The 17,886-nt window shown below is 33.1% G+C and overlaps 1 protein-coding gene across 1 annotated transcript in view; it reads right to left on the bottom strand.

Moving 5' to 3' along the window:
* LOC106785855 (zygotic gap protein knirps-like) overlaps nucleotides 1-16,203 on the bottom strand; it is a 23,285-nt gene extending 7,082 nt beyond the window's left edge. Inside the window, exon 1 of the mRNA XM_014746641.1 lies at nucleotides 16,126-16,203. Within this exon, the coding sequence (XP_014602127.1) occupies nucleotides 16,126-16,203 (78 nt within the window). The remainder of the gene's footprint in view (nucleotides 1-16,125) is intronic.
* Between the last annotated feature and the right edge of the window lie 1,683 nt (nucleotides 16,204-17,886).

Raw genomic sequence — 17,886 nt, 5'->3', positions numbered from 1 at the left:
TATATATATATATTGACTTAAATAACATCGCTTGGTCGTGCATCGATGTCTCTCACGATGAGAACGAAGGAACGCCTAGCGTGTCCACTCGTTAACATCTCCGACGCGCGCATTAGCACATGAATGTGCCGTATAACGTGTTTAACTATATCGACGGCGCTATAGTAACGCGCGTGACCCTGATTCGCGTGTGCGAAGAGGAAAGAAAATGACGACGACGACGACTAAAAGATGACGATGAAGACGACGATAGACGAGGACGAATACGAGGACGATAAAGAGGACGAACTCTTCGTTCGTAGTTCACGAACGATCTGCGTCATGATCGTGAAGATCATCACCGTTTCTTTCTCCTCCTTCTCCTCCTTCTCTTCTTCTTCTTCTTCTCCTTCTCCTTCTTCTTCTTCTTCTCTTCCTGTTTCATGTTTAATCCTCGTTTTGCTAGCTAACTTTCCCAGAGACCAACGCACACTCGACCGTGGCCGTACTCGATGTGTGATCTAATTTATGATCTTCTGGTCATCCTACTACTACTACTACTACTACTACTACTAATACTACTACTACTATGTGTTGTACGTAGATATTTTATACTTCTAAGAGAATTAAGTATTATATTATATCTGATTGATTTGTTGTTTTCAGTTCTTCTTCTTCTTCTTTTTATGAAGTAATAATTATAAAACACATTAATATTTTTTACTCATTTGTGTAATAACTATCGTTTTTGTTATTTGATAAATTAATGTTTTAATATTATTAATTATTTTCTAAATAATATTGTTTTTCGGGGAAAATATTGGAGATGGAAATATGCATTTATTTTTATTATTGTCAATATTTGTTTTGCAATAATCGTTTAATAAAATTGCATTATTACTCTTTTTTTAACTATATAAATACTTATTTATATAAGTATGAATTCTCGTAAAAGAAAATTAATATCTAATGGAATACCCTGAGAGAGTTATAATCCTTTTATATTGAAGTATATATTTTTTGATTTAATGTTTCTTTTTTTTATATATATATATATATAAATGAAGTGATAACAAATCATTAATATGTTTTTAAATCATTTGCAAGTAAGTGTCATTTATCAAGCAATATATATGTTCGGTGTTTGATAAATGTGTTAAGTATTAATTTATTTTTTGATTTATTATAGAGAAAAGAAAATGTTCTTACCGCAAATTATTAACTATAATTATCGTAATTATTATTATAGTAATGTTTTGATAAACCTTTATTATTATTATTATTATTATTATTATTATTTGTGTTTATGCATATACTTATTTACTTTAAGTATACATCCGTAAAGGATTCCGTGTCTAATAATAATCGATTGAATCAGTACTAACGATCCACACCTTCGATCTTTCAATCCATTACGACTTTCCTCTTTGAAGAAGTAAATTAGCATAGAGCTCGTTAACTATTTATTCGTTCCAGGAAAGGAATGATGTACTTTGCCCGTAACACCGTGTCACCTGAAGATCCGGAGTCTCTCACGATTTTTCACTTTTTTTTTTTTAACTACGCAACTTCCTTTTCTTTTTCTTTTTTTTTTTTTTTTTCTTACGCTTCTTCTTCTTCTTCTTCTTTTTTTTCCCTGACAGATATATTCTTCAATTTAACTTTAACGACAAATTCCCCGATCTATCGTAGTATTCCACGAAGTGTACGAAAGTGATACGAATAGTGCAAGCGAGTTTTTGGCGAGTATCCAAGAAAAGCAACTATAAAAACGAAGTATTGTTTTGCGAAAGGAACACAGAGGGGTATAGAAGAAGAGTGTAGTAACACAACTACTATACTGGTGTCTTATACTCGAAGGAAACCGAGTACGTGCAATGACGTCATTGAAAAACGACGCAAACCTTGGAAGAGTTAGGTGCATTTTGCATGCAAAACGTAACGCCAAGATCACTCTCGTTTTCATTTCTAAGCGATTTTCAAGAGAACTACTACTCTACGCAGTAACGTGGCTAAACTCATCTATTACTTTTGTCTCTGGTTAATTCTTATTATTCTTATTCTTCTTCTTCTTCTTCTTCTTCTTCTTGTTCTTTGAAAGAAGCCGAGTTTGTAGAAGAAGATGAAGAAGAAGAAGAAGAAGAAGAAGATAAGAAAGAACCACGAGAGTTTAACCACGACGAAGAAAATCTGCTTACGGATTTACGACATCTTAAATAACGCGCTTCGCCACGGTTATTTCTCGTAGAGAATCGAATTTCCTGCATCGCTGACACGAAATGCTTCCACGTCGCACAATATCGCGACGATTGAATTGCAGATCTTCGTCGTCTTCGTCGTCTTCTTCGTCCTTCTCGTACGAGTCGACAGTTCCTAACAGTAGGAACAATGAACGACGGTTATTGTATGCTGATTCTCTCTCTTACTCTTTCCCACTTTATTTCTTTCTTTCTTTATTTATTTCTTTATTTCTTTCTCTTTTCCCCATCGTGGTTTTGAAAGTACGTTTCTCCCGAAGTTACACACCGCGGTAATAAAAATTTCAATGTTGCTACCTGACTCGGCCCCAAAACTACGAAGCTTTGATTTTCACCCGTCGAGAAAGCCGTTCTTCATTCGTTCCTTGAGTCTTCGAACTTAAATAATACGTATGATAATAATCCTTCTACTATTATACCAACAATTTTTTTTCTATTTTTAATATTTTTTATTATCAATCAATAAATCAAAAGAAAAATGAATGAATGAATCTGTACAATTAATCGAAACAATTTTCAAACTTATAATTAATATCATGGGAAGAAATAATATTCAGTCTTCTGTTAGTAGAAATTTCTATCTTATTTCGAACAAACAGAATTCATTGAACAGTAGTAGTACTACTACTTGGGTCTTCGAACCTAAATAATACGTATGATAATAATCCTTCTACTATTATACCAAAAGTTCTTTTTTTATTTTTTATATTTTTTATTATCAATCAATAAATCAAAAGAAAAATGAATGAATGAATCTGTTCAATTAATCGAAACAATTTTCTAATTAATAAATTAATATCGTGGGAAAAAATAATACTCGGTCTTCTGTTAGTAGAAATTTCTATCTTATTTCGAACAAACAGAATTTACTGAACAGTAATAGTAATAGTAATAGTAGTAGTAGTATAAGAAGAAGAAGAAGAAGAAGAGTCGGAGTAAAGGATAGTCGGTGCCGGGGAGAGTCTTTACGGTCAGGAGCCGGCAAGATCGTACGTCAGAAATTTTTTCTTACCAACTCGATATGGCTTCCGAGGATTTGTCAGGGTGAGCTATTTGCTTGCTATTTTGTAGTCTATCCCCTTTCAATCTTTCCACGCCGCCGAAGAAATAGAAGAAGTAAATGGTAAAAGAAGAAAAATCACGGAAGGGTAGTAGGAGGAGGAGGAGGATGAGGAGGACGGGCAGGAGGGGGGGGGAGAGTTAAAAGACACGAGCTGTTATCCTTCGGCATTACTTCTATCCTAAACGTCCATCCTAGACGACGTAGTACCTTCTAGCATTGGAGTGATCAGTCCTACCGCGGATCCGACGTCGGATAGACGAACCTAACGATTGACGCACGTGAACGATTCACGCTAGCAATAGTGAAAGAGAAAGAAAGAGACAGAGAGAACTTCTACGATCTTCGGAGGGCTACATTACGAGCTATTCGAGGACAAGAGACGTTTTAACGGGGTGGGTAGGATCGATAAAGAGAAAACAAGAGAAATAGAAGTAGAAGAAGAAACGCGTGAGAAAATCCACCTAACATAAGATACGCATACGAATACAAATATGTATGTATGTATGTATGTATGTATATGTATATTGCAATTCGTATATATTTATTTGTCAAATATTATATATGATTTATATTATATTATTTTTGTTATACCTTCTAATGTATCTTATTTTTTAATATATATATATATATTTAATATTGTTTATATATTCAGTCAAAAGTTATTAATCATATTTTCTCATGAATTTATATGAGAAAATTATTTATTTTTATAATACCCTCTTTAATGTATCTCATCTTTTAATATATAGATTTAATATATTGTTTATATATTCAGACAAAAAGTTATTAATCATATTTTCTCATGAATTTAGATAAGAAAATTATTTTTTCTTAAATTTACTAATAATTACTTCATAAAAAGTTAGAATTAAATTAATATCTAATTTACATGCAAAAAGTCATTTTATTGATATCAAATAATTGCGTGTATTTGAAACGACAGAATAAACTCACGTACTTTTAATTAACCTTAATATTATACGAAAATCATATTCATTTTCTCAAACCTGATATTTCTTTCTATTAAAAATTCATTGATAATATATATTCGCAGCAATAAAATAAATAAATCTTATTTAGTAACTTTTGGTTGAACGTTAAACGATCTTATATACGAATATCATTGGATATATAAAATCTAATCTTAAAATAAAAACCCATACCTACCTAAAATTTAATCGATCTCGATCGGAGATCGATAGAAATCGAGTTCTCGTTGGTGGTAGTAGTACTAGTAGTAGTAGTAGTCGGGTGGGAAAGAGCGCAAATGTCGAAGTAAGTTGGCTAACATAAATCGAGTCGAGTTCAAAGCGGGCCTCCTCTCTTAAGAATACACACACACATACATATATATATATATAAACGTACGAACTTACAGAACGTAACCAACGTAAATGTAATGCATACACACACACACACATATATATACGTACTTATAAACGTACGAACTTACAGAACGTAACCAACGTAAATGTAATACATAAACATACATACATACATACATACATACATACATACATATTATTCAAAAGTGTAAGAACGGATCGTCGTTCTATTGAATCGCTACCGTGTGCGTTTCGCAACGCATAATCTACGATCGGGTCGTCCTGCCTACGTCCTCGATATTATCACCGTGGAAAGAAGTAGTAGTAGTAGTAGTAATAGTAGTAGTAGTAGTAAGAGCAACGCGCGAGTTAAAGCAAAAAACCAAGACTCGCATTGTGATTCGTGGCACGCGAAAGGAGGAGAGACACTTCCAACGCAGCGCGCGTCCAACTTCCACAGCACGGACCTTTTTATCCTCTCCCTCCCCCCCCTCTTCCCCCCATACACCTTTTTCAATCTCCCCCTACCCCTCCACCTTCTCCTCCTCCTCCTCTTCATCGTCTTGCTGTAGTCTTCTATTCGAGAGAAAACGTTATCTTCGCACGACAAGAGTCTACTACAGTCTAGACGACTATCGTCACCAATCGAAAGAGAGAGAGAGAGAGAGAGAGAGAGAAAAAACTTTCAAACATTCGAATACTTCGTTTGAAAACGTTACTCGAATCGTTAATCATGTGATACGATTAAATTATTTCGACGTTATTCCTTTTTTTGTTTTTTTTTCTTATTGCGGTTACCGGTCTCTCCGTATTTTTGATATTTTGCGTAGGGTTTCTTTTTTTGTGTGTATGTATTATTTAGAAATTTATTTACGAATTGATATATGGATTTGATTTATGTTTAATTGGTTTTGATTTCAATTACGTTAATATTATTGGATAATATTCTTTTCGTTGAGGTTTTATTTTGCGAGAAATATTTAATAGAATGGTTTGGATTTAAAGTTTATTATAAGTATCAAATTTATTTTTTTGTTTTGGTTAATTCGAGCTTGTAAGAGAGAAATGTAGTTTATTGATTTAAATGAAATGATACTTTAGAAAGGATAAAAAAAAAAGAAATAAATAAAAATGGTTTAACCCTTTGAGTGCTATGAATACATATATGCGTTTGGTAAAAGTTGATACGCGTGTGTTAATCAATGTGAATGTAAAATAATGTGTATATTTGTCAGAAAGAAAAATTGTAATTATTAAATATAATTAGAATTTGATCACGTTAATAATAAAATATTTCATTCGTAGAAAACACTTCAATATTATAAAAGTATTCAGTACTGAAAAGGTTAAATAAATAGACAAACAAATTAACAAACTAACTAACTAACTAATGAACAAAGGATCAGATGGAAATAATATTATGAGAAAGAAAAATTGTAATTATTAAATATAATTAGAATTTGATCAAGGTAATAATAAAATATTTCATTCGTATAGAAAACACTTCAATTGAAAGTATTCAGTACTGAAAGGGTTAAATAAATAGGACAAACAAACTAACTAACTAAGTAACTAACAAAGGAACGACCGAATCGAATCAGTTAGAGAATACTTGTTTATTTACGTGGTTACCTACGAGAAAGACCTATAAGTTGATCCCTCTAGTGTTCTTCCTATTATTCTATTCTTCTTCCTTCTTGGTGAAAGCAACGATCGTGTTCGGCGAGAGAGTCTTCCTAATAAACCCGATTACGACGTAACGTTCGCGTGGATCGCATCGCGACGAAACTTTCGCGGGGTTAAAGGTAATATTCTCGCTGTATACTATTGGAAATACTATTATGGTAACGTTCATTGTTTAGATGTTTTCTCTCTTTAAGGTTCCTTATAACGTTTTAACATTTTCCGACAATATAATTTTAGGTTTAATGCAAATTTAAATTATTATCCATCACATATTTTTAGTTTTAACTTTCAATCATTAATTTAATATTTCTCTAATGAAGTTATCTAACTTTCATATATATATATATACATATTTATCATTTTTTTATATTATCAAAGTAACGTTAAGTGTTTAGAAATTTTCTATCATTAAAACATATAATACATAATTTGTTTTTACATTTGATAAGATTTATTGAATATTTTTCAATATGTAGATTGATTTAATTTTAATTGATTTGATTTTAAGTTTGTGATTTCAATAAATCATTTCTAAAAATAGCAACAATAAATAAAAAGCTTTATTATAACAGGATAAAGTCTTAATAAAATGAATAAGAAGAAGAAGAATATTTTTAAATAAATTTATATCTATAAAATAATATGTGTTAGATGTTTTATTCATAGTATTTTTTTTTACTTTTACGTTGTAACGCTAACGTTTAATGATTAAAAATATTCCATTTTTCAAACGTTTATCGTAATATCTAATAACATGTGTCTCTCATAATGCGATATTATTTATTCAAAACGGAAAAATATATATGTTTTTATATGAAATTGTTATGAGTTGAAGAAAATTGGCAGTAAATCGAGGACACGATTGCGAAATGCGATCGTTTCGAAGAGATCGGCCGCATTTGCGTTAGACACGAGGTCGCGACACGTTGCACGATGATGTCGGTTGTCTTTGATTGCGCAGGATGGTCGCGGCCGAATGTTAAAAACCGATCTTCAAGGGCACAATGGATTTGTTTCTCGATCTCGTCCCTCGATCACGTTCAAGCGTGAACTGGGCCACCTAGTACGTGAACGCAAACTTTGCATCTTCTTTTTATTTATTTTTTTCTCTCTCTCTCTTATGCATCATAGCTTTATGATACGTTATATTATAGAAAAGATAAAAATGTGAAGATAATAAAATAGATAATTTCTTAAAAAATGTCATATATTTATATGAAATCGTATTTTACGTGAGATTCAGAATTGAAAATTATTTCAAGATCATTTAATTTTGAAATATATGTTAAAAGTAAAAATCATGTTATCCAATATCGTAGACAATTTTTTGCAATTTTTTATCGTGTTATAGGGGGACTACCTGTATTCGAAAGGATGATAAAAAGAAAAAGATAGTAGAATCTTAATCGATCCTTTCATAGATCAAAGATATATTATTATGATACTCGTAAAACGAGTGAACTCGATTTGGGTCCAACCATAGTACAACAACCGGCAACAGAAAACGTGATGGGGTGGGGTGGGGTGGGGTTGGGCGTATCCGTCAAAGCAAGCTCGTAAATCCAAAACAATTTATACGATCCATTCTGTGTGATAATATGTGTGTATGTCTTTTTTTTCTTCTTTCTTCTTATTTTATTTCTATTTCGGTCTATCGCGTTGAAAACGTTTTCTCGGGTTCGCCAAATTCGTCTTCTTGGTGTCCGATCTTCCGTACTGATCGAGAACGCGCCATTACTACTACGTGACAGAAAGCCATAAACGTTCTTAGATACTTTTAACAGCGAAAGTGACTTCTTTGGTTGCTTTTAAAAGAACGCTTCAAATAAATAACGAAAAGAAAATGAATTCAAGAAGGGATTGGACTAATACGATCGTAATTTAATGCAAAGAATTCAAATCCTTAAGTAAAAATGTATCCGTTTATTCAGACTTTTTATTTTTCTTATTATCTAGTAAAACGAAGAAGAAGAAATAGAAAAAAAAGAGAAAGAAAAAGAAAAATAGTTGAGTAAATCGATTCGATCGGGAAAATAAGGATTTGAACGTGATATCACGTGCATTACCGGGATCGGATTATTCCGATTCCACGAGCAAGTTTAGCGAGATATCCGGCGGTGTGTGTTGTTGGTCGGGTTCCTATCGTGGAATCTATTTGCAGCACCGGCATTTAAATGGCCGGCAATTAGGGAACGTAATAGCGGCAGTTAAGAAGCGCGTCGCGCCACCAAGTTGGTAACTAAACCGCTTCAGCACCAGCAACCAGCAACCAGCACCAGCAGTAACAGCAACAGTGGTGGTAGTTGCACTGTGTGCCATAGAAAGAGATACGAAATAAAGAGAAAGAAAGATAGAAATATAAAGAGAAGAAAGGTTTGAGAGAGAGAGATAGATAGATAGATAGATAGATAGAAAGAGAGAAAAGATAAAACGTGAAAGAAGGAAAAGAAAACTACTACTAATACCTATTACTACTACTACTACTACTACTTCTCTCGGATTCTTGTCGTGTGTTAACACGCGCCACCTTATACCCCGAGCCTAATGTCACTTTATGAGAGAGCTAATTGTACGGGGAAAGATATCGCGGAGAGATTGGGTCCATAATCGAGTTTACGGCGCTCTTAGCGCGAGTACACTCATCAGAGAGGACTTATCCCGGCCTGCCATCTTCGAACTAACCGACCTTCCCCTTGGCTATTTGCCGACTTTGCGACTTCCACCGTCTCATTCTTAATTCCTTCTTATTTTTTTTCTTTTTATTTTTATTCTTCTTCTTCTTCTTCTTCTCATTTTGATCACATGCTTTTTCTTCTTTCTACTTCGTATTTTTCTTAACGAAATTTGAGTAGCTTTCAGATATTTGTCTCTTCATTTTGTTGAATTTAATTACACGTTTAATATTATTCAAGTAGATATATTTTATATATGTATATGTATATGTTATAATATATGTTCTTGTTTATTATGATTGGGGATTAATTGTACGTCATGTAATTGGAAATTATTGATTTGTTTTAAAGATATATCTTGAAATCGAGGCATAATGTTTGATATAAAATAAATATCTATTGGTTTGTTTTTTTTAATAATTGTTTATATATATATATACGTATATGTGTTAATAAATAATATATTTAGTTTTTATTTTATTCTCACTTTTTACGAGCTCGAAATATTTATCCATTTAACTTATTCGATCAGATATCATATTAACAATAAAAACATAATATTATCTACTTTAGTATTTTTATTCTCATAGATTTTTCAAGAAATAGAACAACAAAAAACACATATGCAATCTATATATATATAACGTTGTCTTTTAGATCAATATCACTTTTCCCTTTCCCTTACCTTCAACATAATACGAAAGCAAACGCAAGTTGGTTGGTTGGTTGGCTCGTTTCGACGTTCCCTGAGAGTTTGCGTAATCATTAGAAGTTTGTTCTCGTCGAATCGATAGCAAAGTACGATTCACGATTACGACGACAATTACGACTACTGCTACGAGTTTGGCGCTTATGCGAGTTTAGTTAGCTAAACCATACCAAAGGAAAAGGGTAATTGGAGTGAGTATAGATCGAATTCTTTGAGAAGGTGGACATTAAACCCCAACCTACCACCGGACACTCTCGTACCATTTGTTCATAAAGAAATGAGACTTCTAGTGTAAACTCGATATATTTTTATCAAAATAAAACCAAGAATAACATCAACGTGTGGTTAACGCGTATTACAAGTGTTTCAAATAAATGACGTAAAAATACGCGTGTAATAAATAAAAATAAAAGAGATTGGGAGAGAGTAGCAAAAAAAAAAGAAAGAAAAAAGAGGGTGGAGGGGGGAGGAATGAAGTTAAAAAAAAAAAAGGAGAAAAAAAAGAGAGGAACGAACGAACCGGTCTACTAATCTGTCGTTCGTGACGAGAAATCCTAATCAGACTCGAGGAAATTGCCGCGGTCTTGTGTCGTTCCAAGTGCGTCGCCTTGTTGTTCCTCTTTAGAAAAATCCGATCTATAGATCGAATGATCGATCTATAGATCAAAGGTATTCGAACGCGTACTTGTTACTATAGTTTCAAATAAGTTTACGAGAACCAATTTTTCCTAAGATCCTATGTTAACCTTTAATATTAGGTTACTATTCGTAATAGTTGTTCTTTTTATTTTATTATTTTGATTTATTATTTAATTTTCATATTTAATTATTAATCGTATAAAAATAATTTAATTTACCCTTATACTGTCAAAATAAAATTCAACGTTATTTGTTACTGTTAACTCACGTAAAATTAAATAGAATAAAATAAAACACATTGTATATATACGATGGTTAATTTTTAAATACCTATATCGTCAAATTAAAAAGAAAAAAAAATATATAACAGTTTTATATACGTAGTTCTAATAGACAAATAAATGAAATAATACATAAAGGAAGATATGGAATATGATATAGAAAGACTAAAATAAAAAAGTAAAAAAAAAAGGAGAAAAGGGAATCGAAGAAGGTACGAATAATTTCATGTTGTAGAAATCGTAAATTCTCGTCTCGTTTCGTTTCGTCTCTTCTCGAACGGAAGTTTCGCGTTCCAGTAACTAAGTGCTTTTTCGAATCATCCTGGCCGGAAATGTCAGTGCTAACATCGAATTTACCGGAGAAAGGTTACGAATAATCTTTCTACCCGACAACACAAAACACCATCATACCTATCGTAAATAGAATAACGTAAGTAAAAATCGCGTGAAAAAAAAAAAAAAACAAAAAAAGTAGTATTTTCGGTAATTCCGTTATTTTACCGGTAGACAACAAACGAGCCAATGAACGTACTCGAATGTATGAACATACGTACGTACGAAAGCCTTTTGTAGCATCTTTTGACGTCCTCGAAGGAAGGAAAAGAGTCGCGACCTCATTGTCGAACGATGAATAACCGAAGCTCCCTCTGAATCATGCTTGCCTTTTTTATTTTTTTTTTTTTTTACGACCCACAGAAAAAAAAGAGAGAAAGAGTACCGACAAATTTTCAGTCTCCTGCATAATTCGCACCACGAAAAACAATGGACGGGTTCTCTCCTTTATTTGCATGATAAACGCGATTTCGAATGTATATACTTATATACGAGTCTAAAAAAAAGAAAGAGAGAGAGAGAAAAAGAGAATGATTCTTTTGCGAATTGGTGCAGGAGGGCTCTTCGCACGCGTTAATATTCATACGAACCCTGGTTGGTTGCTTGCCTGTTCGGTCTCTTCTTTTTCTCTCATTCGTTCTCGTTCTTTCGGCCTTCGGACGACCTGGCTTTCGTTTATTTTAACGCACCTGAGAAAGAAAGAAAAAAAAAAGAAGAGAGAAAGAGAGAGAGAGAGTGGACGAACGTGGAATTCGAACGCCACCCGAAAACGACGACACTCGGCCTCGAAACAGGGACGGACGTATGTCGTTTCTCATTCCTCAAACCATTTTTGTTTTCTTCTCTTTTCGATCTCATCTTCTTTTACTTATAATTTATTCCAAAAGAATACAGAGAATTATAATTAAAAAAAAAAAAATTAAATACAAATCACATACACCCTCTTCTGCTCCCACCCTTTAATTTTTTCTTTGTTTTTACTTCGTAGATGAAAATTTATCGACAAAGTAGATAATTTGAGGGATATAATCAATGGATTGAAGAACATCGAATAATTATTAATTTTGTATTAATCCGCCCCTGTTGAAGAGGATCCCAAGGTAGGATCATATTTTCAGTGTTTGGAGTACATTTGGAGAACGGGAGTCGCGTTCTTCCTCGCGGCACCAAAAATGGAAGAAGACCGAGGGAAAGATCCGGAGCGTGTGTCGGCTCAAACAGGAGGGAAGACGACGTGGCCAAAGATCTGAGGTTTCCAGTAGAGTAAAGAAGAGTAAGAGGGAAGAAGAACCTTCTTCCTTCGTCTCTCTTTCTATCTTTCTCTGTCGATGTTACGCAGAGAATTCGAGGCAGTCGTTAGTATGCTAATGAGAATCTCTCGTTTCTTCTCTTGGGAGAGAAGAAGTGTGCGCGCCCGCGCACTAACTTAAATTATTTCAAATATTTCCGAATCTCCAGTCCACGAGAGAGAAAGAAAGAGAGAGAGAGAGAGAGAGAATGACATTTTTTTTGATCTTCTTCTTCTTAGATTAACTTAAGATTTAAATGAGGTAGTAGTAGTAGTAGTAGTCTCTTGGAAATCTATTAACGTCAAAATCTTATAATATTCGTTATTTATTATTGACTTTTCATTCATTTTCTGTTTATTATTTTTGTTTTTTTGAAATAACATATGTCTATCAAAATCGATATTCGATTTAAAAATAAAATTAAAATTATATATATATATATTCTTATAAATAAATAAAGATTCTTATTTGTCTCCGTGATTATATAATATTATTTGTAATTATTTGTAATGTTTGGAAAATAAAAAAATAATAAAGATAAAGTTGACAATTGATCTTAACATAAATTTGAATATTAAAGTTGATAATATTATACAATATATAAATTTAAATAGCATATGAAGAATAATTTTGGAATGGTTTGAAAGACTATTTTAGTATAGCATCTCGATATCAGTAGCAGCTCACTTTTTCTCTCTCTCTCTCTCTCTCTTTCTCTCTCTCTCTCTCTGAAATGGCGCCGTTATATATCTCAAGATAAGATCGAAATCCTTAGGAAGACCCGTGTCTCGCGTTTCGAGAATCCCCTATGTGACGTTCCTTACACGCTCCCGCGGCAATATTAATTTGGACTGGACCTCGCATTCGTTTATATAATCACGATCCTTATCTATACATTTTTGGTTTTATCTTCGAACATTTTATACGAAGCATGGGCTTAGCGAATCCGCTCGGCAGCACATTTTTAAGACTATTTAAACGTTTCCTTTCATAAAACTCTTTCCGTTGAAAAGAAAAATAATTCGAGAGTAAAGAAAACAGCAAACTATAAAAAATGATCGTCTTTCGAATTTCGAAAGAAAAAAGAAGAAAAAAAGGAATACCCCTTCTTGCGATTGGACATCTTCTTTGAGAAAAAAAAAAACGAAACCAACCGTGGCGAGTTAAATAAGAAGGAACCATACATATATATTTATATACAAGATTTAACACAAATGGGAATACACTTACGGTAGCGAAAGTGAGCTTCTACGCGTTTGCAAAAGTGCAAAGGGTAATTGTACAATGTTACCATATTTACGCAACTTACAGACGACCGACCATTCGTCCAACCATTGCGAATAGTATTCCTACATACATACATTTACCATTATACGCGAGTTAACAAATCTATATGAGTATTTATGAGAATAAGTATTAATGTAAAAATAAAGACAGAAAAAAAAAAGAAAAGAAAAGGAACACACACCTACACACATACACACGTACGTACGTACGTATACATATACACAAACACACACACAGTGGATAAGAATGAGAGCGTCTAATTTACCTAAAACGTCTTTTATCTCTTCGTCTGTGGTTCTACTTATACTTGAAAAGAATCGAACGCATACGATATCTAAGACGAAACCAAGAAAAAGAAAAAGAAAAAGAAGAAGAAGAAGAAGAGGAAGAAGAAGAAGACGATGGATACAGACCATTGCCCGTTGTTGCCTTAATGAGGTCCAATTACTATCGGATGGGTCACTTAGTATGCGGTACCGATATTCTCTCGACGGTGTACCACATTAGTGGGACGAGAGCAAGGGTCAACACCCTTCGGAGAAATAAACCTGGCCTAACGAGACTACTCTCTCGATGCTTTTCCTCTTCCTTTTCTAACTAGTCGAACTATCGATAGAGAATAACTGGGGCCTGCGTTTCACCTGTCTCCGACCCCTTTCGTCCTAAGATGAACTTTGATCTCATTCGGAGATCTCTCACTTTGATTTTCCGGGTATTACTTTAAAGGTTATCTACAATTTAACGATATCTAAAGTTAATGTTTCTTAATTTTATCAATTAGTTTTTATCTAACACTCGAATATATTGAATCGTTTGTTATTGTTTTAATGATTTCGTTTTTATATATAAAATATGATATGTTTTATCTTAGTTAAAGAATAGTAATTAATTTGTTAAAGATATATGTAGAAATATATTTCGTTACAGAAAAAATCCAGTAAAAGATCGTAATTATTTTCTTTTAAATAATATATATATGTATATAAGGATAAAACACATGACAGAAAAAGAAATCGTATAATTCTAGTTTAACTGGTTCTTTCGAATTTCATATCATTAAAATTGAAGTCAGACGGTTAATATAATTGAGAAATATATATATATATCCGTATATAGAATAAATCGTAAATATTATTAATCCGTTATTTTAATCGATATTGTTAAAAAAAGAAAAAATTCAAGATATTCGAAACTCGATTGCTCGTTTCGTATTATTTTTAAATATATTTTTCATATTTTGAGTATTTTTGACTTTCACCGTGCCGAGGGGAATGGTGCTTATTAACCTTGGTTAGTTCATTTTAAAAACTGGAGTGCCACAGGCCCGGACAGTGAGTTTTGTCAGACCGCCCGTCGTGCTTTACGATTTCGAGAGGAACTGAAATATACTTCGAATATAAATCGCATAGAAACGATCTTCGATGCCCAATACACGATGCCGATGCCGATGCCGATGCCGATGCCAGTGGCAGCTGCATCCGAAATACTGTATCCAAAATCGTGACCGTGTTTTGTGCGTTGTTTGTTACCACCCCTCTTCTTCTTCTTCTTTTATAATTCACACGGTTAATTCGAAATCAAATAATAAATGGAAGAAAAAGTATGTAGAAAAATTTAAAAAAAAAAACAAGAACACGAAACACGAAACAAGAAACAAGAAGAAGAACGCGTCGGCATGGGTTTTTTTTTTCTCGAAAACGTTTTAATTGACATCTATTGCCACTTTCGGTTAGGATTTCTTCTTTCTCTTTTATTCACAACGTTTAGTATTTTACGATCGATAGCACGTGATATCGTGCCGATCTCGTCGGACAAGCAAATACGCGATGTCGCAGTAGTTCGAGCGTGCAATTAACCAGACTGAGAGCACCTCCTTAAACAGGGTGAGTCACAACTACAAATACAATTTTATCTATGTGTATGGTATATGTAATTTTTTGTGTTTTTTTCTACGTAAGAACGATACGCGATAATTGAATTGGGTATTTTTACTCGAAATTCAATTCCGTCTATGTCTGTTATTTAATTTGCACACACACACACACACACACACAAATATATTATATATTTATAATACAATATTTGTCCGCGTAAATGAGATATATGAATACTTTTTAATTAATTTTTTTCAAAATTTATTTAGTTCGAATATTGAATAAATATAATGAAATATTGTTGATAATCGTTAAAAAAAAGAAATTAATTTATTTAAGGATTGCTGAGAATTGTTCTATCTCTCTCAAATATGGTACACTAGAATTGAGAATATTTAAAAGTTGAACGAATACGCGAGTAGATTTTTTGTTAGATTATACATTAAATCGAGAAAATATTTCAAATGCTATTACTAATAGTAATTATTGAAATCGTTCGTATAAATGATCATTTTATTGAGATATTATCTCGTATATTATTCGAATGACTCACCTTGTGTAAATCATGTTTTACAATTTACGCATTAAAAACAAGATCATCAATACGAGGATGATGTGAAAAATTAAATATGTGTATTCTATTATTCGATGAACAGAAAATATATATAATAATAATAATAATGAAAAATAAAAAGGAAACTAATATCAATTGAGAAAAATATTTTCTTACCTTGCAACCCTCGCACGTGAAAGCACCGAAATGAAATCCAGCAGCTGGCTCGTCACAGACCTTACACATTTGGTTCATCTGAAAATAATATCGACCAATTATGTTTCATTTGAAATAATACATATAACAACATGCGTCAAATAATTCTCAGCTTGGGTACACATCCTTGGAATAAAATAAAAAAGAGTTAGATGTCTGGGGTGGAGTGGGGTACATATATGTATGAGTTAAGGTAGGGTGAATGATGGAACGGAGTGGGGTGGAGTGTGGTGGGGTGAGGTGAGGTGAAGTAACGCTGGTAAAGTCGAACCGGTTTTCAATGTTCGCTTTTATTTTTATTCCTCCCACAATATCTCTCACGGATGTTCAATCTCGAATTGGCGTGTATACGCGTATATGTTACATACACACACACATATATATATAACTTTAGCAAGGAAAAATAACGAGAGACGTGATTTTCACGTCGATCAACAACAACAACAACAACAACAGTAACCACTCTTCTTTCGTCTCATGCCCCTCATTTACTATTACTGGTTGGAAGAAAAAGCTGACGCAAGTATTCTACTCGTAATAATCAAACCAACGTATGTTTTTCTATCGGTCAGGAAAAAAGAGAGAGAGAGAGAGAGAGAGAGAGAGAATGAGAGAGGGGGAGGAAAGAGATTGACTATTTTTCGAACGTTCATTGGTTACGTAAAAATGACTGGCATCATCGTATACACATCCGCAATAAGAAAACTATACGATATAATAATATCGTTCTTTTTTTATTTGATTTCGTAATTCGACACATTTCGATATTTTATTTATTTTTGTCTTCTTTCTATTTGAATTCCTTCATCGTAAAAACGTTTTATAAATTCGTATTATACGTATCTTCAAAGAAAAAAAAATAAGATAACTCATAGATATTTAATTGGAAAGATAAAAAAAGAAAAAGAAAATACGTGATCGTAAAGTATCACCCACACGAAAGGTGTCGAAGATGTTATCGAGTAAAAAAATAAATTCCCCCCTCTCTTTCTCTCTTATTTATTTCCCCTTACTCTCTCTCTCTCTCTCTCTCATTTTCTTTTTTTCTTATCTATCGAAACCTTTCTTTTTTATTTTATTTTTTCAATCATTTACAAACGAGGAACAACCACTACCACCACCATCAAGAACAAGAACAACAACAACAAGAACAGATGGGCACCGAGAGTTCTATGGTTTCTCTTATATCGGGATCGTCTCTTTTACTCGTCGTATAAAACGTGTGTATAACAGAGTTAATGGATCTTCTGGTTAAAATTTATCGACAAAGAAGTTACGGTATAGAAGAGGGCTCTGGTGGCTTTTCACTTCTTTCTATTAGATCGAGCAATCGACCGACCCTGACGAAGAGGATCGAGAAATCCTCTCGACTTAGGGCCATTAGTAGTCAGTTCTTTTCCTTCTTCTACTTCTACTTCTACTTCTACTTCTACTACTACTTCTTCTTCGTCTGATGTTACTTCAGTACCGTTCGATTTTCTTACTTCGGTTTTGTAACGATCGAACCGAAACGCACGTTACCCGAACTATCCGACCTATCATAAATCAGTGTTATCTCTAAGAACCCTGCCATCTATACTAACTCGGACTCCGGTGTGTCACAAAGGGTCCATGCCGCGGCACCTTCTCGTAGAAAACTAGTCACTATTTTTTGTTTTTATTTTTAGATTTTTTCTTTACCCTTTACTTCACAATTATTTTTATTTTAATAATAATTTCTAA

Source organism: Polistes canadensis, unplaced genomic scaffold, assembly GCF_001313835.1.
Source record: "Polistes canadensis isolate GaletaPanama2010 unplaced genomic scaffold, ASM131383v1 scaffold_57, whole genome shotgun sequence".
Lineage (NCBI taxonomy): Eukaryota > Metazoa > Arthropoda > Insecta > Hymenoptera > Vespidae > Polistes > Polistes canadensis.
This window is presented reverse-complemented; position numbering and strand designations above follow the sequence as displayed.